The sequence below is a fragment of the Pongo pygmaeus genome, chromosome 7, assembly GCF_028885625.2.
Source record: "Pongo pygmaeus isolate AG05252 chromosome 7, NHGRI_mPonPyg2-v2.0_pri, whole genome shotgun sequence".
NCBI lineage: Eukaryota > Metazoa > Chordata > Mammalia > Primates > Hominidae > Pongo > Pongo pygmaeus.
The window spans coordinates 70,546,651-70,572,350 of NC_072380.2; the positions used below are offsets into that span (position 1 = coordinate 70,546,651).

Consider the following 25,700-nt stretch of genomic DNA (forward strand, 5'->3'; position numbering starts at 1 on the left):
AGAGCAGTTTATTATACTTCACATAAACAATTTTATACACATACACCCTCTCTTATTCACAGGACACACACTGGTAAAGTACTGTAAGGAGGACTGGGAGGTAGGAGTCAGCGGTAGAAAGAAGCCTTAATTTTCATTGTAGTTCCTATTGTATTGTTTCTGGGTTTATTTTTTTTCTCTTTTTACTATTCTAAAAATTTAAGATCATACTATTATCTTTAAGAAAAATAATAGCTTTACGATGGTTTTTAATTCTCCATATGAAAGTTATGGACTTCCTTTTTGGAGTCCGATGCCTGTTAACATAAATCTAAATCCTGAGTAACCTATGAGATGCAGATCACCTGGCCAATCAAGAGGCTCCAGGGACATGTTTACAACATGGAAAAACCATGGGTGTTTTTTGCCCAAAAAGAGAGTGTTCCCTGATGGAAGAGGCAGGCTTGAGTTCATTATCTTGAGAACAAAGATTAAGACAACTGCAGTAGCTGCTCACCTGTGTGGCCCTGTATTCTCTCACTGACTTTTGCTCCAAGGAGGTCCCAAACAAGCAGTTCACCAGACTGACTTCCAGATAAAACGGAATTTCCATCCCAGACAAAGCACCTGCAAGAATGGTTCAGAAATAGTCCTTTCTTCATCATGAAGGAAGGACTATGTTAAACTGGCCAATGTAAGCCCAAATGAAGTGACCATGAACGCGTCTGTAAATGTCTTTGCCCCCAGTAACTCACAAACTATACCTCTGGGGCTCATCTGATGTCATGGAGGAGATGAGCATTCCTGTCTGCACATCAATGATATTAAGACAGCCATCTGCTCCTGTGCTGAGGACATGGCGACTATCTGCAACACAAGGTGAGACTCAGATATGAGTGACAGCTTCAGAATGTGGTTTATGTTATTCTGGATTTTATTTCTGAGTCCAGTGGCCTAATCTCCACATTCGTTTTCTTCAAAATCCTTGTACTTAAGCAACGACTATCCTCTCCTTGAAATGGTTCCAGCTCTTTCCAAGATGTAGGGATGAGATGACCCTTTGATTATGAGTTCATTTTTATCTTAAATTAATTTCTCTAATGAGTTGAGGAATTAAAAATACCCAGTCCTGCTTTTCTACCTGATACAAATGCCACAAGTATACTGTACCCTGGCATAAAGCAGTGTTAGCTATTGGCAAAATCTCTTTTATCAGCAAATAGTGTTTTTCTTTGTAAATTTTATTATTTCAAAATTAACAATTTATTTCAAAATTCCAATTTACCTAGTATTATCTGTTTTAAAAAGGATAATATCTACCTGGGCTAAAAGCAGTGTCACATACAATCCCTGAATGGCATGGAATCTGGTGCATTAAGGTGGCCGTTGTGAGGTCCCAAATATTCACTGTGCCTTCTTTGGTGCCGGAAACTAACAGTGTGCTTGCAGCATTTAAACTGATTGTATCTACCTAAGGAAGAAAACACATTGATACATATTCCATTAGATTTATGGTCATTAGCTATGTTTCTCTAGTCTGATTCAAATATGTAGTCATCATGATATAAATTAAACTCTATTGTGCAGTGTGCTGGTGTTGCTAATGCAGATGTATTTCAACATCATCCTACTGAATAATAACTTATTTTAAAAATGAAATTAAATTCTTTATAAGCTAGTGAATACAAGAAGAAATGAAGTATTGCTAGAGTAAAGGTAATGCTGTTTTAAAATAGCTTAAAACTGACAGTCTCAGAAAGATAACTCTATGAATAATAAATTATAGTGAGCCGCCAAACTGCCTGAAGCACAGCCAGTCCATGATTATTTGAGGGATTTGTGGCAGTGGGGGAATCTCTCGAGGCTATACTTGCACATCATCATGAATTACATACTAAATATTTCTCAAACTCAGCTAATCTGAAGACCATGGAAATTAGGCATCAGTTCACAACCTTAGAGAAAAGGCAGTACTGTCAACTACAGCATAATATGCAGCAGCGTGACCCGGAGAAAACAGAGCCAAGTGAGAACTGAGTGCCTGTTGGCTCTGCCAACAGGCTGCATGCACTTGACCATCCCAGACAGCTGGTCACTGCCCCCCACTGTTGGATGGGTGTCTCCTGGACAGATGGTTCCCTTCCACCTTCTGGATCAGAAAACATGAAGGATCATAGGCCCTATCTTGTTGCCCCAAAGAGTTTGAGGGTACCAAATATTCAACGTCCTGCTCAGAAACTACTATTTTGGAATTCTAGTTGGATGGTAGCTAATTTTCAGGGAAATGTGCAAAGAAGTAACTTGGAGAAAAAATAAAACAAAACAAAGTAGACTTGGAAACCTAAAGAGTCAACACAAAGAAAAGAACTGAGATTTAGCCTATAATCTTCCATTAACCAAATAAAGCAAAACAACATCAACAAAACCAAAAACCTTCTTCCAGCCCAACCCCTAGACTTTTAAAGTCAGTTTTCTGCACAGTTTGTTGCTGGTACTCACACTGACATCATGTTCCAGCTCGGCCAGCAAGTCAAAGTGGTGTCTTTTGGTGCCTGGCATCTCTGCAGGAACACCAGACCACACCTAGGATGGAACATATTGCAGAAGGTATTTTAAAACATTTAACAAAAAGTCATTTTCTAATGCATTCAAGAAAAACTACTCTGCTCAATTTCCATTTAACAGATTTGCCGATAAAGTTAAGCTGCACAGTGCTCCAGCTCCTCCTCCCTATGCCTGCACTTTTTCCCACCAGCATGTGCTTGCTTACTATCCCTTGTTTGTACCTGTGTGTTTCTATCACCTGCACTTGCTGCTGTAATCGTGTGACTTTAGTATGTGAACTAAGGAAATATGAGTGTAGAAGTGTTACAGTGTCTTGAGAACACTATTAATGTTTTGAGAAGACCAAAAAGGATGTTACACCCAAAATAACTAAAAATAGGTACAGGCAAATAAACTTGTCTAAAAGAATGGAAGAAAAATTCTGAAAAACTCCTGGAGGAATTCTAACAATTTTAGGTTCTTGCTTTCTTTTACACCAACACAAAATAGAAACTGAAAATAATGAAAGCTGGTGTGATTTATGTAAGATTTCAAAGACAAGACCGAACATACTCCTACATCAAAAGAATGGTGAATGAATGAGCATTCAGATATTTTAAGTTTAAATAAAATGTGTCTTTTAATGATTCCTCACTTTAACTTGACATTTTCTAATTAACTACAATCAACTAATATTTCTGATCATGGCAGATGAAAGGGGCTGCTACTACACATTTCTTTCTAACTCTGCTATTGAATGAATGCTAGACCATTCATCCCACAATGGAATACACAGCACAGAAATCATGATAAACTTATTATATTAAGAAGTGGCTATAATTCCTACCACTGCACTCTAGCCCCAGCCTAGATAACACAGCAAGACACTGTCTCTAAAAAAAAAATAATAATAAATAAGGAGGTGTTTTTTTTAAACAAAAAATAAAAAGAATGTACATATCACAAAGTATGTGATACGTAAGGATAGTGAATGTTATTGCCTGTGTTTAAAAAATATATATAATATGTATTATATAAATAAAAAATATATAAATGTATGTATATAACAGATATTATATTTTAAATATAAACAATATATAAATATATATTATAGATATATTTTATATATATTTTTTAAACACAGGCAATAACATTCAATATCCTTACAATCACATGCTTTGTGAAAAAGAGTGAAGTGACTGAACACATTAACAACAGGTAGTTGAGTGGCTTATAATATCTGTATGTACATTTTAAGCTAAAAATTATATATATGCCATATAGCATACCAAGTTAAAAAAACTTTTTAAATTATATATGAACCTTCACTGTAGAGTCCCACGATGCAGAATATAGCCTGTTGTCATGCCAACAGATCTTACTAACAGCATCATCATGTCCCATTAATGTGTCCTGGCGTCTTCCAAATGCTATGGAATAAAAATAGCTAAAAGATAATGAGAAGTATTAAAACAGTAGTCTGGCTTAATTTTAAGGCTCCTAAACATATATTAAAGAAACATTATGTTGTTTCATTCTATACTTACTAAGGCTCACTAGAATTACAAATTGCTTGTTCTCAAATTACTAAATCAAAATATTCAAAATTTGAATTTAAAATTAGAAATTTCCATGTGTGGCTCATCTGTGTTTTCACCTCAATTTAAAACTTAGAGAAAAACAGACTCCAATTGGAGAAATTATTCAATCCAAGTAATCATATTCAAATCCAACCATACTGTCCTCATCTCTAATATCTGTTCCCTTTAGAAAATAGTGCTGTGTCCTGGCAGGGAAAGCTTCTGGCTTTTCACACCTCATGTCCACAGAGGCAGCTATTCTGCACGTGGAATCACAGAGCAGGGTACACAGATACATACACATTATTATCCCATGAAGAAGTTATGACAGTGGCATCTCCTGGTAAAAGTAAACAAGATGATAAAGCCTGAAATACAAATGATTTGACATTAACAATCTGTAATAATTAGTAAGTCTCTAACACAGTAAAGCTATCTTATAAGTTTCCCGAAAAGTTAATGCTCAAATTGGCTTTATGGTGGCTCTCCTCCTATTTACGCAGATTTTCTCAACTGGCTAATTCCAGCTGTAGGGTTTTTTCCCAAATGCAGGAAGGAATGTCCACGTATGTCAAGGGTATTTACAACCTAGCCTGATAACTCTCCAGGGTCCTGCCCTGGGCGGGAAGAAGCCCACTCACACTCTGGAGTAAATCTCCAGTTGGGGGCAGGCCGGGGATGATCCTCAAGAAAGAAAATACCCCCTCTGGACTATAGACTTGTGTGAGTAAGAAAACCTTCCAAAATTCTTTAGAGAATTTCCAGATCTTTTGCATGATTTACATTAAAAATAAAATGTGTTCTTTCAGAAGAATTGGTTTCGTCATATTAGATATCCTACCAACTCAGAGATGCATAAGTGAAGTAGCACATAACATTTAGTCTGACAGCTAAAAAAAGGAAAGGTTTATTAAGTAGAATTCTACTGGGTAGCTCTCCAAGTATTTTAAGCTAAAAATGAAATCACAACAGTATGAGAAAGTGGCAACCTGAAAAAAAATTTTACATTGAAATTAGAAGTAATCTAACTAAGGTATTTGGTAGATTTACTACACAGGAATAAACTCAATTGTTTTGGGAGAAATAAAGTATTATCGTATGGGTGTGTATAAAACAAACTACTACACGGATTTCTATCATAATACTATTAAAATGAACTCACCATATTTGAAAATGATATACTTCTTTGTAGCATTTTTGATTCTTTAGAAAACATCTTCAAGGTGGAATCTAATTTAATAATGAGAAGTAGACATGTAAGAAAGATTTCCTAACCATTACAGACGTCAAAGAACAGCTACTCTTCTTGTTCCTGGTGGCCAACAGTACACTTTATATTCCAAAGTATAATATTATGGAAAACCGAATGTAAACAGAGCTAAATGACCTAAGGCCTCATCCAACATTAAGATTCTATGACCTGTAACCCCGATGACAAAAACATCAATTTAAAAATCCAGCACAGACATGGTAGGTATACTGTTGACATTTCAGCATGACTGCAGGCAGAAATGTCGTAGCTGGTATATGCAGAAAGTTACAGGGAGGAAAACACCAATCTTAATAGCAACATTGAAATAGTAATTTTAATACTAAATAAGACAAAAAGATCTTGACGATGTGTTTTCTTTAAAAAAAACTGCCCAATTATAGTTATAGTGAGATACCCTTGCACTGAACATTAGTTATAGAAGGGAACCACTGACTTTCTAAATAATAATAAAGTAGAAATTAAAAATCCAAGCATTTAATTTTCTTGTGTAACAGAAACCTTACTTTTTTTTTGGGGGAGGGGGGAAGAGTATCACTCTGTTGCCCAGGCTGGAGTGCAGTGGTGTGATCTTGGCTCACTGCAACTTCCGTCTCCTAGATTCAAGCAATTTTTGCGCCTCAGCCTCCCAAATAACTGGGATTTTTGGCGTGCACACCACGCCTGGCTAAGTTTTGCATTTTTAGTAGAGACTGGGTTTCACAATGTTGGCCAGGTTGGTCTCGAACTCCTGGCTTCAAGTGATCCGCCCCCTTCGGCCTCCCAAAATGCTGGGATTACAGGTGTGAGCAACCGTGCCCGGCCTCAAAACAACCTCTTAAAACCCAAGAGTCACAAATTACAAGGCTCTAATGTGCTTCGAACATCCTATATTTGAGATATGTAACAATCTATTTTCTAACTTACACAACACGATGTCGGAATGATCTTTAAATAATTTCTTCTGCATAGTATAACTTAATAATTCAACCCAATTTTTGCAACCCCAACACACAGAATTCCTGACAATTTATAAACATGAGCCTCAATAAGACACTGTTCAGCATTAATTTGAAAATGAAAACAGAAGAATGAACACAGTATCACTTGAACTTTCCCCTGAGCAGTATAATTAGATCTGATAGTCTTCCCAACCTTGCTTTTGATTCTCTTAGGCAATTCTGAGCATTCACCACAAAATCTATTTAAGATGATTAATTTGGGACATCCTACAAAAAAAACATAAACCAGTCGGTTATATAAAGATGTTTTTCTCTCCTTGATGTCTAGTGGTTAGGATTTGATGCTCTCACTGCAGCAACCTGGGTTCATTTCTCAGTCAGGGAACGAAAAAAATGGAAAAAGAAAATAACAAAAGAAAAAAAAAAGATGTTTCTCTTGAAATCAAGGATCCCCTGTACTAGAGTTGATCATGTTAAAGACTGCAGTAAAAGCTAAGTTCATAAGCGGTGGGTTCTGTGCATGCCCACGTACCTAAACATACTGTATACTACAAGAACATATGTAATTTTGGGGTGACCATCAGGATACATATAAACCAGTAATATGAATTATGAAAATCTAAATATGAGAAAAAACAAACAGAAAAAACAAAAGCTTTTGACTTTATTTTCAAACTCTCTCAACCAGGAGCGGTGGCTCATGCCTGTAATCCCAGCACGTTGGGAGGCCAAGGCAGGCGGATCTCCTGAGGTCAGGAGTTCAAGACCAACCTGGCCAACATGGTAAAACCTCATCTCTACAAATATACAAAAATTAGCCAGGCATGATGGTGGGTGCCTGTGATCCCAGCTACTCGGGAGGCTGAGGCGGGAGAATCGCTTGAACCCAGGAGGCGGAGGTTGCAGTGAGCCAAGATCGTACCATTGCCCTCCAGCCTGGGCGACGAAGCAAGACTCTGTCTCAAAAAAAAAAAAAAAAAAAAACCCTCTCTCTCCTTTATTGTGAAAATCCACAGAGGAGTGACATAATGCTTAATAAGCCTCAGTGGTTTGAAGCCACAACGCTCATCAAATTCATGGTTAACAAGGTCATACAAGTACAACTGAGCTGAATGCTTTAATAAGCCATCCCAGACAAATCCTGCTGAGAACACAGGTTTTGCTTAAAGATAAAGCACTTTGTCTGAGGCTATAATTTTTGGCAAACTCCACAGGTAGAAATCCTGGCAAAATACAGATTGCTTCCTTCTATCAGAGAAGTGCCTCGGTGACCCCGGCATGGGCCAGTTTGGGAACTGCACGTGAACTTCCTTTTGGTCTACTGTGTAGAATCACTTCTATGCTTTGTGGAAAATTTTTTTTATATACAATCCAAGACAGTATTTGAAAAAGAACAGAATGAAATGCTACAGATCATAAACAATGATAACAGAATCTGAGAGCAGTAATTCTGATTTTCCTGAAAGTGTTTAGTTGGATAGCATTTTGTCTTAATGAATGAAAAATATAATCTCCTATGATAAAGACCAAAGAACGAGTAGCCTTACTTTAAAAAGTTACAAACTTTGTCAGAAGAAGTTGTTTTCTCATGGAAGCAGGAAGCAAAGATACTATCCTTTCATCTCTGTGTCTTCCAGAGTGCCAACACAGTGCTCTCAACATGACAAGGCCAAGACATACTTTAATAAATAATATATAATGCAGACTACCAGGGAGAGAACAATGGTGTATATAGTAAGGGATGCTTTCTGCTTTACAGCTGTAAGTCATATCAATGACACACTGCAAGGGTTTTTATAATTTTGATAATGTATAAGCATATTAAATAATACATGAATTTGATTTTGAGCTAAATCAAATATCCCGAAGAAATATACACTGAATGACAAAACTGCAAACTGTAACAGCAAATCTGTATCTCCATGTACTGACAGGCACACACCAATTTCTGATACAGCACTTGCTACTCACAGCCAACCCCAACAAGTGGACAGGGCACCTCTCATGGCAGGCGGGAAGGGCCTGACCCAGCAAGGGTGTGGAAAGGAGGCTGTTTCTGTCCTCTATCCTCAACTCTGGGAAACCTCATCAGCAACAGAAAGATGTTTCATTATTATTTTTGGCAAATTACGATGAAACCCTATGTAATGTACCACAGAGGAACTGCTCTAAGTTTACTTTATGTGGAGGCAGCACATGCAAGCGCAGTCCTTGACCACGAGCTAAATAATAAAGAACTCAGACATTCTAGGATTTTGGTTAAGCCGCCTTTCAGGGAGGAACACTGACCTTGGGATGTTGTGAATACTGAAGATCCATCGCGAGAGACCGTGATTCCAGTAACTGCTCTGCTCAAAAACAAAGTTTCACAAATTACTACTCATGTGTTAGGATACCCTCTTTGTTTCATGTCCTTGATTTAATTTTACCAAGTTTCCTTAATTCTTTTCTTCACAGCATGTCTGCCGGATCTGTCCCAGCATAAACCTGCCATTACCAAATCACTGCTTGGCACCTTCTAATGTTCTGGCAACACCTGTGGCTAGAAAACATCCCCACTCTTTGCTTCTCTGTGTTCCACATGCAATGCTCTATATATTTCTGACAATTTCTGGCAATTGGAAAACTCTTCTCCTTCTATTCCCTCTCGTTTGACCATCACCAAAAGGACAAACTCTTCTTCACAGTCACTTCACTTGCTGATAACCGAAGCTAATTTACTCAGTGACTATTCAATGATGGGAAAATTGGTTCCAGCCTGTCCTCTTAAAGGATCATTCAGTCTTCACTACCTTGGATTACAAGGTCCCTTCCTATGTGCCATTCAGAGGAGTTGAGAAAAGACTGTCATCATGAATCAGCCAAAACTCCTTGTTTCTCTTCGGGAGGCTGGACTGTGACAGGAAGCCATCCATCTAATGCAGAGCAGCATGCCCATCCCCACCCATGACCTGTATGCCGGAGGGGCTGTCTGTGGTCATGGAGCAAGGTGGGGCCTAGTCTCTGGACCTGGGTTTCCTCTCTGTAGCAGGATGAACAGGCTAGGTCAGTGCTTCTCAAGCCTTTCTACCAGAGAACATGAAGGTCTTAATGACAGAGGGCAGAGAACACACATATCATCTCTGGGTCCAACAGCAAGCCCAATTTCTTAGACGCATAATTATTGTTATAATTATTGTTTTTAAAATTCATGTGAACTTTGCAATGTTCTCTGAGAGAGCTAATTTTTTTACAAGGTGGCTTTTTGCCTACATTATGTGTAAATTCAACACTTGTGGGGTATATATCAAACTTCTCCCATCAAAGATTCAAGGAGCTGTGTACTCCAATTTGAGAGGCACAAAACTGGCTGCTCTCTGCCGACCACATCTTGTACTGTGAAGTGACAGACTGCAGAAATGACAGCATGGTAGCCACCACAAATCATTTCGTGCCAAACTTTCCCTACTACATCCACCTCAGGTGGAGATCACTATAGACATTTTGGGGAGATTTTTAAAAATAAAGACAACATTGAAAGGGAATTTTCCCTCTGACTCAGCTTAAAATAGTTTAATCCCATGCCAAGACCCTAATTTTTGCCAGGACTATCAGCTGCTGAGAAGAAGCAGAGATATTCTTACTCTTTGTGGATTTTATAGTGCTCGTGTAACTGCAGTTTGGTGATGTTATTCCAGGCCAGTGTTTTGCTTTCTTCGGTCAGGTCTTCAAAAGACTCTTCACCTGGAGAGACTACATTAAATTTTGGCTAAGTCAACTAAGTTACCAACAGACAACAGCATCAGATTCACAATATTTTCTATTAAAATCAAACAACTAAGAAACGAAACACCCTGTCACAATGTAACTGCTTTGAAATGTACCTGTTAGATGGTTCCATGTTAGTCAAGGAAAAAATTGTATAGAGAAAGATAAAAAGTATCTTTGAATAATACTAGAGTCTTTTTATACTTTTATCAATGTTTGCAAAGTTTTCACTTGGCCTCTAACTTATGAATTTGGGGAAATACAAGACTGAGTCATCATTTCCTTGTCAACATTCTTTCAAAAACCTGACAGTTGCCTAAGAATGAGGCAGTTTTGTTTTGGTTTGGGGTGGGGAAAGCAGAGATGAAATCAATTACTGCAAGGGCTTCTGGCAGGAGTAATCCTTTTACTTCTGCTTTAAGAAGGGCTGAAACAATTACCCTCTTAAAACAATCACATGACAGTGGTTACGGCCTGGTGACTAAGCAGAGTGCAGTTTGAAACAGCATCACAAGATAATCCTGTGATCTTCCTGATTTAACCCTCTAGAGTATTCTCTCTTAAAGAAGCTGCCCCTGGGTCATGTAACTACTCCAGGAAGCTATTTCTCCATGCTTGAGAGAATGCTCAGCTATGTATGCCTAAAATGTCTGGATGTCCTTGGAACAGACAGGAGGATTGGAGATAAAAAGTGATTTTGCTCCCAAGGCTCCACAAAGTGTCATCCTCCTTCTGGAAGCCTGTAGGTTTGAAGTTGTCTTAGGTAAAATCTAAAACCTGGGTAACTGGAGAAAGGTGAGTGTTCTTTCCTACCTTTCCAAATATTAGATGTGAGAACTGGGTCAAGTTCAATTTAGTGCCTAGCACATGCCCAGTGCAGAACAGATACCCTGTAAATGTTTGTCAAATGTTAAATAAGTGAAATCCAACGAAGAAGAGAGAGCACTTTGAATTCAAGATGCATGTGGGGCCGAGTGCGGTGGCTCAGGCCTGTAATCCCAGCACTTTGGGAGGCCGAGGAGGGTGGATCACGAGGTCAGGAGATCGAGACCATCCTGGCTAACACAGTGAAACCCTGTCTCTACTAAAAATACAAAAATTAGCTGGGCATGGTGGCGGGCGCCTGTAGTCCCAGCTACTCAGGAGGCTGAGGCAGGAGAACAGCGGAGTGAACCTGGGAAGCGGAGCTTGCAGTGAGCCGAGATGGCGCCACTGCACTCCAGCGTGGGGGACAGAGCCAGACTCCGTCTCAAAAAAAAAAAAAAAGATCTGTATGTGGGTATAGAAGAGCATAATTAGGGCCAGAGAAAGTCCTTTCTGGAAGACAGCAGGGCTGACAGTGACTGGGAGGGCAGACTGGACAGCCAGGACTGTAAGAATGAAAAGGCGAATAGCTAAGGATCAAACACCAGCTTCAAAGACACAGAAGAGAAAGAGAACCACATCAAAACATATATGGCCAAGTTTCACTCATATTCAATTGCCAGAAAATAAAAGCGATTTGATTTCCCTTACAGTCTATAGCTGAAAACAAACAACATCAGCAAAAACAGGTATTTGTTTTCCGGAGAACTGCAATAAGGCAGGAGAACACAATCATCTCTAAGTAGCACAACAGTATATGTCTTATCTCCTCTTCAGAAATATCTTCATCACAGAAGAGAAACAAAAGGTGCTCACGTTTATTCTCTTTACAAAATTTACCTGGGGAATCTGCCATAGAAGCATTATAACTGGAGGTCTGGGACAAACTTTTAAACTTTGGGGTGATCCTTCGAGGATGTGGTGTCACAAATAGTTGTTTTGGTGTCTGCCCAAATTCCAAGATTTGCGTAAGCATGGCTACCTTCTCATCAGGATCCTGGATGCTTTGGGACAGAACACAAATAATGTAGTGAACCACTAGGTTTGAGTTCCTTGAAAACACGCATTTCAAATAGTACTGATCAATAGGAGGGATTAACCCTCAAATAATGACAGCAACTATGTACCAGGATTGTCTAAACCTCATTACAGACCTTCAGAATATTTTCTGATGCTCAATAACACAACAGTGAAAGCAAGATAGAATTCATTTTAAAATTTCCATACCTCAACATTCAAATAAATACATTAATAATTTAGATAAAGACATATCTTGGCAAGTAGAAACGCCTTATTGACATATAAGTACCTGTTCAAGTCTACACCTCCTTCATAGGTCAGGGGATGAAATACTGAAAAAGACATACAAAACACTATTGAACGATGTGCTATTTCAATGTAATATACACTGTTTAGAACCTAAACACTGCAACAACTTAAAACTCATGTTCAAGGAAATTGCTATTCACTTTGCAAAACAGACTAATATCCAACTGCAGTAAACACCAACTTGAATATTATCTTCAGGTGAACAAAAATCTACTTGTTAGGTAGAGGACCTGTCATCTCAGTCGGCATTATTTTCTCCTGAGAGGAACCATGACTTATAGAATTAATAAGACGGAATTTCCATGTAAAAAATTAGGTCTGAATTTCCAGCTACAGCTCCTTGTTATGAACATGGGAGATATGGATTATACATGAGTTCATTTATTAAAAAAAGAAAACACACATGAGAAACGTGGAAGAAGATAAGCACTGAAACTGAAGAGAAGGTATATTGCTGCTATTTTCTTTCTGTTAAATTAAAAAAAAAACTCTGGAAGCTACTTGGGAGGCTGAGGCAGGAGGACTGCTTGAACCCAGGAGCCAGAGGTTGCAGTGAGCCAAGACTGCGCCACTGCACTCCAGCCTGGGTGACAGAGCAAGACTCTGTCTCAAAAAAAAAAAAAAGAAAAAAAAAAAAGAAAAATAAAAGGAAAAGAAACTCTAGGTCTTCCATAGGAATTGAGGCCACTGTTCTATCACACTGTTATAGAGTTTTAATTGAAATTATTCAATGGGATGTAGAGTTAATGCTAAAATTAGACGACTTTATAAAAAGACCTCTTGGGGCCAGGATGAGTTTGGTGTTATTTGGGCAAAAGTCCTCCCTCCTTGTCAGTTACTCAATATCTAATCCAGGGGCTGGGCGCAGTGGCTCACACCTGTAATCCCAGCACTTTGGGAGGCTGAGGTGGGCGGATCACCTGAGGTCAGGAGTTTGAGACCAATCTGGCCAACATGGTGAAACCCCGTCTCAACCAAAAAAAATACAAAAAAATTAGCTGAGCATGATGGCAGGTGCCTGTAATCCCAGCTACTCGGGAGGCTGAGGCAGGAGAATCGCTCGAACCAGGGAGTCGGAGGTTGCAGTGAGCCAAGATTGTGTCATTGCACTCCAGCCTGGTGACAGAGCAAGACTCCATCTCAAAAAGAAAACAAAAAAAATATCTGATCCAGGGTCATGCAGCCAGTGGACACTGGAGTCTGACAGAACATGCTTCCACTGAAGAAATAAGACTAATTGCTTTGGCCTCATTTTTTTTTTGGTATTGTTTGCTTTCATTTTCCAATGAAAATGAATAATGCTAAATATTCACCCAATGCTAAATAAAATTTCAATGAATATTACATACCATTATGGGCCCCAACTGCATCACTCCCTTTTTGTTTGTAGCCAAATATTAGATCGATCCACTCGTGAAGGTGTTCAGACACATAATTGCTTTCCAACGCATCTTTGCTCTTCTGGAGAAAGTCCTCAGGACCTATTAGATTAGACTCAATCGAATAATCATGGAGTCTTCATTTTTTTCCTCCCATTTCTCTTGTCTATCTATATGTATATGAAGCTTCTAGGACAGGCAAGAGGTCCATATTTCTTAATGCAGTTTTTTTTTCTGTCATATGAAATGTAAGTTTTTTGGGGAAGAAAGTGGCAAGAATCATTTTCACATGAAGGTCTCTCAAATATATATTAATGTTTTTACATCATAGACTCATAGAATGCTTCTGATATGGAATAGGGCTCATATCTCCTTATTTAGATAGAGAATTACATTGTGATTTTTAAAAATCTAAGCAATAAAATAATTACTGAAATTGCACTACTTGGTAAAGGGTATCTATAATACAACACCTCCAAGGGGGGACTCACTGGAGGCCCAAGGGGGAAGCTCCACATCGTCAACCATCTGTCCTCCTTGTCTCTTTCCCAAATCCAACTTCAGGCTATTGACTAGAAAGCTCACATCATCACCATAGAATTCTGGAATTAACTGAAAGTTTGGGGGAAAAATAAAAAGAACAACAAACATGTTTTAAAGCAGTTAGAAACCCCAAGTCCAGTTACTCATCAGCTTTATTAACTGCTTACCTCTTTAAAATCCGTTGCACCATCCAGACAGTTTTTCCAAGTTTCTGCAATACTACATATGAAAAAAAAATTCACCTATTTTCAGCTAAGGAAATAGCAATAGCAGCATTTCCTATGCACTTGGGGGCTGTTCTACACTTTACCTGTATTAACTTCTGTTTGTCATTCACACATAGTTCTAACCATCCCTCTGAGTGTCCCACTTTAACAAAAGGGAACACTGGGGCCCAGAGAGTTTATGTAACTTCTCCAGGGTCACATGGCGGGAGTGGGCATGGAGTCCGAGTCCACACCGTTAGCTACCATATACACATTGCCTCATCCAAGGGCCAAATGGAGCAGGGTGCCTACACACTGAAAGATTAGCACCACTGGTAGGGCGCGGTGGCTCACGCCTGTAATCTCAGTACTTTGGGAGGCCAAGGCGGGTGGATCACGAAGTCAGGAGATCAAGACCATCCAACATGGTGAAACCTCGTCTCTACTAAAAATACAAAAATTAGCTGGGCGTGGTGGCACGCGCCTGTAGTCCCAGCTACTCAGGAGACTGAAGCAGGAGAATCGCTTGAACCCGGGAGGCAGAGGTTGCAGTGAGCTGAGATTGCGCCACTGTACTCCAGCCTGGGCGACAGAGCGAGACTCTGTCTCAAAAGGAATTATTATTAGATATGTGTAGAGTTCAAAAAAAATGAAAAGGACATACCAAAAAATTATCAACAATTATTATCTCAGTGTGGTGGGATATCAAGTAAACTTACTTCCTTTTTTTTCCTTTTTTATAGTTGCTGATTTTTTTGGCAAGAAAATATTACTTTTATAATTTAAAAAGTAAAGCCATCTAAATACACACAGGAAGCTGTATTCAACTCACAGCAAAATTATCAAGAATAATAAAGTGTGGGAAACAATCTAAATGCCCAACAATGGAGAAAAGAAGTCGACATAAAATATGGCATATGTTAGAATGTGATACAATAATTTTGAAAAAGAATCATTGTTTTGAAGAATATCTAATAATATGGGAAAAACTTTAAGATTTAATATTAGGCTACAAAAGGCAGGACAAAAAGCTGTACTTAAAATATGTTCTCACATTTACACACACATATACATGTCTAGAAAAAGCCTGAGAGGAACAGATAGAACAATTAGTGATTTTTTACATTTCTTGACATTTTTTTATTATATCCAGTGCTTTGAAACAAGTATGTTGTATATATACAATCAGAAAGTGTTAAAAATGATAAGCGAGGCATTTGTATCAAACCTGTTGAACATTCTATCTGCATTATCAAATCTTCCATTCTGCAGGCACAGCATATATTCTGGTGCTAGAGGGGAAAAAGTCAGAGTTAAGTCAGATCACAGAATCATCGAAGAATACAGTGAAATAAAATTTAATTGGGGGTAATGATAAAGAATCTTACCAATCCTAACAAGATAAAAAAGTACATAACCCGGGGAAGAGTAATGACTCCCATACATGAACTTTGGTTCAGGCATTTCCTGGTAGCGTGTCTAGAATACAGAAAAAAAAAAAAAATAGTGCTAAGTGTTGGCTATGAAATAATAACTGACAAGTAGTAAAAGCCTAAAAGAAATCATAACATAGATATACCGTATTCCTTAATTTCTCTGTTAGATAAGAAAAGGAGAAGATAAGAGGGAAAGAAAATCTGTGGCTAAACAGCATTCCTGAGACAAGTATTTTGGTTTCCCTGGCTTAATGGTAACAAAATGTTGGCACTAGATTAAATAGAACCGATTTTATGCGTCTCTTATGCGATTTACCACAGAATGCCTTCATGAAAATAATTCAGTGAACCTGTAAACAGGTCACCCTCCTCCTTCCTAAACTGCAGACAAGAAATGCAAATGGTGAGCAGCTAATTCACGGTCAGGAGAAAAGTAAGAAAAAACTCTACGTAGAGTCACTGGTGTAATTCCCCTAAGCCTTGGAGAAACGAATTTCCTTCCATAAAAACACAGGCCATGGCTTCTCGTGTTGCTTAGAAACCAAGAATCTCTATGTCCACATACCAGTAGTCTCTCCAGCCGTTCCTTATTTAGGGCTCCCACTGGCTTACTAAGATCCCGGAAGGTTCCTGGATTTGACAAATCTATAAACATAAATCAATAAATAACTTCAGCTTATACTTAGTACCATTAACCTCCTGAATTAATTCAAATATACACATTTACTTCCACAAAAGTTTTTTTAAAAATTGAGAGCGATCCATGAGAGTTATTTTTGTTAGTTATTTATATAGATGTAAAGAAAAGGTTAGCAATTTTGAGTTTTAAGTTAGACACAACCACTTAAGAGCAGTATCTCTAATTTGACAATGCCCTGAACATTAATTTTTTTAAAAAAGTTTCTGATTAAGGAACATATATATATTCCAAGTGAAACAACAACAACAACAACAAAATTTTAAAAGCCATATTCTTCTACCAAGATTTACTTTCTACATTCGAATTCTAGTGAATATTATTATTCTGCAATATTAGCCTATTTGAGAACTAGTGAGCTAAATATTTTCAGAGAAATACATTCTCATATTTCTAGAAAATCTATTATCTCTTTCAAGTACAAAGGTTCAAGATAATGTGTCAAAAGGAACTAACTTCACAATATATAATTTTTAAATATTACAAAATAAAGTTACAATACAATTACATTTTTCTTAAAATAATCTGAGGTAGCAAGAGAAGAGTAGATACGCCCCAAAGGTAAAATGGTTATCTCTGTAATATAATTATGGATGATGTTTATTTTCTTCTTTGATTATTTCAGGACTTTCCAAGTGTTCTATAACAAATAATCACAGTTTTTAATGTGATTTTTAAAAATAATATGATAAGGTGAGTGAAATTTTCAAAGTGAGAAGCAAATATTTCAAAACATGGTACTTATAAGTAATAATGATAACCCTGGATTAAAATCATGCCCATTTTTTCTCTGTGTGTCCTTCAAGAAGTATGGTGGAAAAAACATACATGAAACACTTACATAACACTTATATAGTATCTTGGAATGGAAATTGGCAGTCCTTAGCAATACAACTGAAATGAGTTGTAATTTGTTTACATGTCACATCACAATTATAAAATAGAATTTATTCTCTCCTTTAAAAACAATACAGATGACCACTCCCCACTCAACTTGGTCAGAATTCCACGTGTGGCAGTTACCTAGTTCTGAGCTGGAATAATCATGTATTATCCATGGAAACACAGGGTACTGGGAGAGATCGTTGCAGCTGCGGTCGGCCAGGTTGTTGAGGTGAAGGAGGTACTGATAGTTGGAAAGGTGTCCACGCTGCCACTGCAGCATGTAGCTCTCAGCAGTGTGCTCCGCCACATGGTGTTCTGGGGGAAGAGGACCCACGAGGTCTGTCACTTAACTTCGCAAACTTAGTATGCAAAAGCTAGGGGCTTCATGTGTACACCCTCCCTATGCATTCTTGAAAAATGCATTGTAAGAAAAAGAAAAGTAGGCTGCTGACTTGTTTTCATAAAGTATTTGTTCAGCTATGTATAAATAGTTCCAAGATCAAGGAGGGGAAATTATTAAATACACTGAGCTATTACACTACCCTCCACAATATGATATAACCTAAACAAATACAAAAGTGTAGAGCAAATACATAAATATTACATGTTAATAGGTAATATTTATACAGTAACAAAGAATCCCTCCAAATGTGCTGTGTCTCCATGCATTTAAAAACCCATGGCCATCTGGGAAAGCTTATTTATTATTTGTGAAATTAAAGCAATCTTTTAGTTTTCTTTTAGGCCTGGAAGAGGTGTACTACTGCTAATTTGTCAGTGACTACATATTATTTATGCATGTGAAGACCAAGGAAAAGAAAAGAAATTGTTAAAGAAGAAAACAGGCATTTGGCAGGAGGACCAATTCTCAAACTGAAAGAACCAGACCTGCCCCCTGAAATACCTCAAGAAAAATGAGATCTTAGATAAATGCAGCAATGAGAACTTCCCTTTCAGAGTGTAAAATGAATTAACTGTCCTACAAGTGGATTTTCCATTTTGTTCAGAAAATTCTGCTTTCAACCTTTCCTGATGCATTAAGCATCTTAACTCTTAATATTTATTCTCATTTACTTTTACCAAGTTTCTTCTCTAATCAGCTACTAGGAAACGGCTTCAAAAATCAAAACACACTTCCCCCTCGTTTTCTACTTTTGAAACCCCTCAGAAAAAGTATGAACAATCTTAGGAATAAACTCAGTGAGAACTGACAGTTTCTTAGAAGATGGATATTTTAGATCATGGCAAAGTTTTTGGCTTGAGATTTTAGGACTCACCATGAAAGTTGATCTTTTTATTGTAATCTTGTTATAGTTAAAAAAATAAAACTTAAAAACCTAGATCACGAGACAGGAAATTAAACTTGTAACAAAGCTATACTTATACATAAAGTTACCTTGAATAGCTTAATGTACGAACAAAATACTAGCTATATATAACTATATATAACTACTTACATATATATATATATATATAAACCTACTTTAAAATAAAATATGTTCCCTACTGAAAGCCAAGTATTCCTCCTTGAAGTAAAATTTCATTTCTAAGGGAAGATGTACTTTACTACAAATTTCACAAATAGTTTTGTGGTACACTAAAATAGCAAACACATTAAGATGATATTAATAAAATCCCAATATCCTTTTTTTTTTTTTTTTGAGACAGGGTCTCACTCTGTCACCCAGGCTGAATTGCAGTGGTGTGATCACTGTTCACTGCAGCCTTGACCTCCCAGGCTCAAGCAATTCTCCCACTTCAGCCTCTCGAGTAGCTGGGACTACAGGCACACGCCACCAGTCCCAGATAATATTTAATTTTTTTTGTAGAGATGAGGTCAAGCCACGTTGCTCAGGCTGGTCTCGAACTCCTGGGCTCAAGAGATTCTCCCTCCTCGGCCTCCCAAAGTGCTGGGATTACAGTCATGAGCCACCATGCCTAGCCCCAAAATCCATTTTTAAAGATAATTCCTTTCCAGTTATCTAGCAACTTTGTAAATTAGAATAATTTAATTTAGCCTTGCAATGTAATAAAAAAACTTTGGGCTTGAACATCATAATATAAGTATTTTCTCTGGCAAAGGTGGGAAAATTCACATTTTCCATGAAAAACTGAGGAAATATCATTAATTAAAAAGCAAATTCCACTCCAAAGTCAGTATATTGAGCATAGAATGTTCACATGTTCCTTTTGCAGTCTTTCAGCTTTGTGGTTCTGACCACAATCAATGATCACAAACATGTGAATAACTCACTGCCTCACAGTACAAAACTGAGTCTTGGTTTTCATAAACTAATGTAAGACCTGACTGAACATAAAAATATTTGAGTGGATTCTTCAAAATCCATTCAATTTGGAGGATGTTAAAATATAAGAGCATTTAAATATATTTATCTAGAGTTTTTAAAACATACATTCAGAATGAACTATTATCAAAGTGAATTTATATTTCTCAGAATTTTAAAAATATTATTTTGGCAAGTATAGTTACTGATGAGAAGAAATTAGAACCACAAAGAGACGATTCTAGAAATAGCATTTTTCTTCTCTTATTTCCTATCCCAGATCCTTAGGAGTTGAACTACCTTCATATGAATAGAAACCCTGTCTCTACTAAAAATACAAAAAAAATTAGCCAGGCATGGTGGCGGGCACCTGTAGTCCCAGCTACTCGGGAGGCTGAGGCATGAGAATCACTTGAACCCAGGAGGCGGAGGTTGCAGTGAGCCGAGATCGCGCCACTACACTCCAGCCTGGGTAACAGAGCGAGACTCAGTCTCAAAAAAAAAAAAAAGAAACAATGAAGGATGAGCACCAAACCTAGGTATGTGGCAATGTAAAAATAGAGATCATCTCTATCTTGAGGTTCATAGAACTTTAGGTAGATGTCGGAACACAGATCATCTTCTGTGCAAAATACTTCCAAGCCCTATAAATTCAAAAAGAAAAGAATAAAATAAATAGCATTGTATTCATCTTGCAATCCCAATATAAGTATATAATTACAAAAACATTCAGTTAAACATTTGTGTTTATTTTTATAACTTATATTCCTGTTTTCAATCTATAAATTTAACTCAGTGATCTATATACACATATATGTTTGTGTGTATATATATGCTGTGTTTATAAATGTTCTGAGAACAAGATAGTATCTCAGCTAAACTTTGTAAATCACCTTGGGTATTGAATATTTTCATTAATAATAGCTTTTGTGAACTTGTTATTTTGAAATTCAAAAATAGCTGATCCATGTCTTCACATCTCTTCTTCAAACATAAATGTTTAGCTTTCTTTCATAAGTTAAATGACACATATATTTTTTGAGACCAGGTCCTGCTCTGTTGCCCAGGCTGGAGTGCAATGGTGTGATCACGGCTCACTGCAGCCTCAAACTCCCAGGGCTCAATTGATCCTCCCACCTCAGCCTCTCGAGTAGCTAGGCTACAGGCGCACCATGCCCAGCTAATAAATAATAATTATGCACACCTAACAAATTGATAATTGAATAACCCATTCAATTAATACATTATTATTATCTTACAAAAACCTATGAGCTTTGTGACTATAGTGTTAGTAAGGCTGAGCTAGCAAAGGAACAGACAAAACCAGGATGAAAGCCCAGAGCTATCCTTGGTTCAAATACAGGCTTTCACCATGTACTAGCTGGGAGCTTAGGAAGTTAACCCCTGGAGTCTCAATTTCTTCACCTGTAAAATACAATACTATCTACTTCACAAGGCTTATAATGGCAAATAAATGAAACATTATATGTAAATTGCCTGTTACATAGAAAGCACTTAATCAATGTTAATTTCTTCTCTTTTTCTGACTGCAGCTCTATACCCAAAGGAGGAGATTTTTAATACTATCTGTTTCCCTGATCTGCTATTAGTGCTGGAAATGGAAGAATGGCCTTTTAAGTAAAATAGGCAGCAAAACAGTAGAATTTCACAAATTAAAAGTACAAAAATAAGAGTTAAACTTCCACAATGCTTTTGTAATGTCACCAAGTTACTGGTTAATCTTCAAAGGAGAAAAAATGAATTTCTATTGGTGTCGAATTAAAACACGTGGAATCATACCTTCTGTAGGGATTGGTTACTAAAGTAAGACATGTGTCAAAAATAGGACCTAAGTATAGAAACACACTTATTCAGGGAATGGTGGAAAGAACTGCCTATATGATTTTAAATGGTTATTTTGTCATTCAGCCCAAAGGTTGAATTAATATAAGTTAACTGTGAATATACTAGTTCCACTAAAGAAGTAATTTTGTAATATCTTCCAGATTTTGCTTTGAGACCTAGCTGCTATGAATGGTGGAGGCAAGTACAGCACAGGGTTGGTTTTACACAGATCATTCTAGCCTGAGCCCAGAAACTGACAATGCAGGAATGAGAAACTCAAGGGCACTCTAGACCTCTTGCTCTTGGAGCCAAAAATATTTCATAATAGAACCTCTTCTCTACATGAAGGAGTTATTTCTTTATGAATTTCTAGCTTCTCCAAAAGAAAGAACAGCAAAATCAGAGTCTATTTTCTTACAAGACAATGTACTTGTACTTTCAGACATCCCATAAGTGTTTACTGTCAATAAACTGCTGGCTAAACTGAAAGTGTGACAATCATGCCCCAGCACAGCCTCCCAAGGACTCACCAGAGGCATGAGGCCGTGCCTCCTTTTGTAGATGCGGCGGACATCTTGGAGTGTTATCTGGACCACAGGTTTCTTTAAAAGTAGAAAGACAATCTCAAACATTATTGTTCTGACACAATTAGCAGTTGTTCTGTAGTATCAGAAAGGGGAAAAAAAAATCATCAAATCTTGCCTTCCTAATGAACTATTGGAAAAGGAAATCTTGGAACAAGGTGATATCTGGTTTCCCATTCTGCTCTGACATCTTTCACTAGCTTTATGACCTTGGGCAAGTCTTCCTCCCCGCCATGTGGCACCCCCCAAGTGATAATGCAATCATCTATCTTCAGGGACATTTCAGGTTAGTTTGGGGTGGGGTGATATCTTTCAGGTTAGATTGTGCGGTGATAAGAAATATAAAGAACCGGCATAAATAACCTCTCAGGAATCTTGCTATCTTTTTTTAGACAAATAGTTTGCTTAGTACTGACACACATCTTTTTTTAAAGAATCCTGTCTGTTATCTCATTAAAAATTACAGTGTATTAAGGCTCACAAATTACTAAAGTATAAAGCAAGGCCCTAAATTTTTTCTTTGTTAATGAATAAGAAAATCGTCTTGCTTTTCTATAATTTTAAAACGCTAGTAAGAGAGAAAGGAGGTTTAAAAAGGCAGAGATTGGCTAATGGCTATGCTTCCGTGGTCCTCCTCCCAAGTGGGAGGGATGATGGGTGTGCAGAGGTCAGTCTGTCCGACAGTGGAAACTGCCCTGGAGGCCCAGAGTCAGGTCTTGGAAATGACCGGTCAAGGATCCTGGCCAGTATTGGGAAGGGGTAAAGGCCCATATCATGGATTGTGAAGCTAGGGTACACAGACATTTTTTCTCAAAATTTCTGACCCGAGCAATAGTAGCAGCCAAGCCAATTTATTACACTCCCTGAGAATGCTGTGCTAGCAGCATTCAGTGTCTACTGGAGAACTAGGAAAGTGAGCCCCACCACCTAGTGGACACAATCGCTATAGCATAATCTTTCACTCAGGAGAGTTTGAGATGTTTTAGTGCCCTGTAATGACCAGCCTAGAAAATTTCCAAGGTGGAACTTTCTCTGGCAGAATTCTTGGGCCCTGCCAAATGGCCCCACAGCACTACCAGGGTACGTTAGGATTTCTGTTCTTTTAATGGATCATGCTAAAAAGTGGCCAGATCTAGATAAGCAACAAATCTTTACAAGTTTCAGCATGGATATCTAAGTTTATCTTTATTTTCTGGCCTTGTAAGTCTGGTGTCATTGTGAAAGAGAAGATTGTTTCCAACATCCTAGCAGGAGCCCACAACTGCCAGATGGCAGGATCTCCACACGCACCTCTGCACTAGCTGGACCTGCTCATAGTGCTCCTTCAGGAAAAATTCAGATCTACTGAGGTTGTTCATCATTAAGCAGAAGCAAGAAATACCAACATCTGTGTATATATAAGCAAATATATTTCAAAATCTATTTCTTATTAATCATAGTACATTTCACTGGTCTCTTGGAAATGCCTCCTAGAAGAAAGGTCTAAATCTCTAGCGACCCTTTACTAAAATAGGGAGGAGCAGGGTTTCTTTTCACCACACTGAGAGCAAGTGCCCCTGACATGACTGAAAACAGATCAGAGGAATTCAAACTTCGGAGACTCCACATCACGATTACACACGGTGTTTGTAAAACACACAGATGCTGCCTGTGAAGGGGGTGGGCGGGGACATGACTTGATCCTCATCAAAAAGTGAGGTCCCTGGCATTGTGAGGCCATAGTCTGGAAACAGCTTAAACATGGGCAGCTCCCCACCTGACCCTGCGATCTACACACCGGGTAGCCGTTGAGGGGCTGAAAATACAGGTTTGTGTCCGTGATGCACACGTGTCCAGGATTAGTCACCAGAGGCGTCACCATTTCTGCTTTGCATTCCATGTGCAGCTTTTCAGAAATGTTTTGGAACCTGAAAATAGGATTTTCAGCAAAAGTAAGAAAAATCAGAAATTTATCTACTTTCTAGGTTTATCTAAGGGGGCTACAGTGTGACTTTCTATGACATTTGTCTAAACACTACATTTAATATAAGAAAAATGGTAATATAAATTGATTGCTTAGATAAAACTGTCTCTTTAGAAATGGCATGATAAAAACTCATTTTTCAAAGAAATAGGTGAGATTATCTACCACAGAAGCCATGACAGACAAATAAATAATACCAAATAACCCTTAGCTAAACTCATTCCCCCCAAAATAAATAGGCCTTGAAACTATTCTTACATTTAAATTATTTCCTATTTTTCTGTCATTATTTTTATCGTCCTATAAACCATTTTGACACAAGTGGCATTTATTTCGCACTACACTTTATAAGGCTCTGACTACATAATTATAATTACTTGAATTATAATATATTTGAGTAATTGTATATTCCTTTGTATATTTTTTAGTATATCCCTCTGTGAATTTACTGCAGAAAACCTCTGAAAAATGATCTCTTCACTACCCACTCCTAAAATATTTAATCAACAAAGTCCCTTCTCATTCTGCTTTACTGATTTAAGAAAAAATAAGGGAAAATAACCAAATCATCAACATTTTAAGGCAATTACCGAAATAACTGGGTTAAAAATAAATCTCTTTATAAGTGACAGGACAAAAAGATACAGGGGAAGATCTCCACCTCAAGTTAGGATGGGAAAGCTATAAGAGACTGTTGAAGCTTTCACCCTAACAACCAAAATGAACTGGATATACTGAACAATCTTCATAGCTTTTTAAAACCCACTGGAATGTTGAGCATGTAAAGCAACCTAAATGAACATGATTGCAAAAAGGAAAGAAAAGATCAACAGGTGAGTGGCAGGAGGAGGAGCAACCTATGATAGAAGTGAGTAAGGGTTGCAGAATGAAGAGAGATCTTCAGGGAAATGGAAAGCCAGAGTTGAGACTGGAGAGTGAAGAAAGCTCCCCAGAGATCCAAAAATGCTGTTGACTGAGGTGCAAAACAAGGGAAATCTCCCACAGTTCAGAAACCTGATGGCTCAGTTATAAAGCACAGATACCTCTAGAATCCTTCAAGTGCTGAGATCCCAAGTCCTGTGGAAGAGAAAGTCTTTATCACTCCCTCAATAGAGTTGTAGGCAGTGTTGGCTTAAATTTAACCACAGGTGCAACAAAGTCTTAATGCAGCTCAGTGACAGATTTGATTGACAGAGCCTCCCTGTACAAGTAGCCTGACAGAATAAGAGGTGGCTTGACCACTTCTGGAGGTAAATATTATTTAGTTTGGTCTCAACACTTCCTTTTTAACAAACTGCTCAATAAAAAAATTACAATACAATAAAATTATAATACATAACAAAGAAGCAAGAAAATATGACTCATGCTCAAGAGAGAAAAGACTCTATAGAAGGTGTGCCAGACATTGGATCAATCAGAGGAAGACTTTAAGATAACTATAGTAAATACGATAAAGGATCAAGAACAGTCCAGGCATGTTGGCTCACACCTGTAATCCCAGCACTTTGAGAGGCCAAAGCAAGAGGATCACTTAAGCCCAAGAGTTTGAGACCAGCTGGGTAACATACTGAGATACCATCTCTACAAAAAATAAAAAATTAGCCAGGCATGGTGGCATGTGCC

At 37.8% G+C, this 25,700-nt stretch overlaps 1 protein-coding gene across 1 annotated transcript in view; it reads right to left on the reverse strand.

The window, feature by feature from the left end:
* NSMAF (neutral sphingomyelinase activation associated factor) overlaps positions 1–25,700 on the reverse strand; it is a 75,296-nt gene that overhangs the window by 1,645 nt on the left and 47,951 nt on the right. Inside the window, 21 exon segments of the mRNA XM_054497746.2 lie at positions 497–606; positions 744–846; positions 1,300–1,450; positions 2,479–2,562; positions 3,847–3,970; positions 4,404–4,471; positions 5,266–5,333; positions 8,604–8,662; positions 9,938–10,046; positions 11,766–11,929; positions 12,235–12,277; positions 13,604–13,735; positions 14,125–14,245; positions 14,344–14,395; positions 15,611–15,674; positions 15,771–15,861; positions 16,384–16,463; positions 17,539–17,715; positions 20,221–20,329; positions 22,061–22,132; positions 23,892–24,021. Coding sequence (XP_054353721.1) covers positions 497–606; positions 744–846; positions 1,300–1,450; positions 2,479–2,562; positions 3,847–3,970; positions 4,404–4,471; positions 5,266–5,333; positions 8,604–8,662; positions 9,938–10,046; positions 11,766–11,929; positions 12,235–12,277; positions 13,604–13,735; positions 14,125–14,245; positions 14,344–14,395; positions 15,611–15,674; positions 15,771–15,861; positions 16,384–16,463; positions 17,539–17,715; positions 20,221–20,329; positions 22,061–22,132; positions 23,892–24,021 — 2,111 coding nt within the window.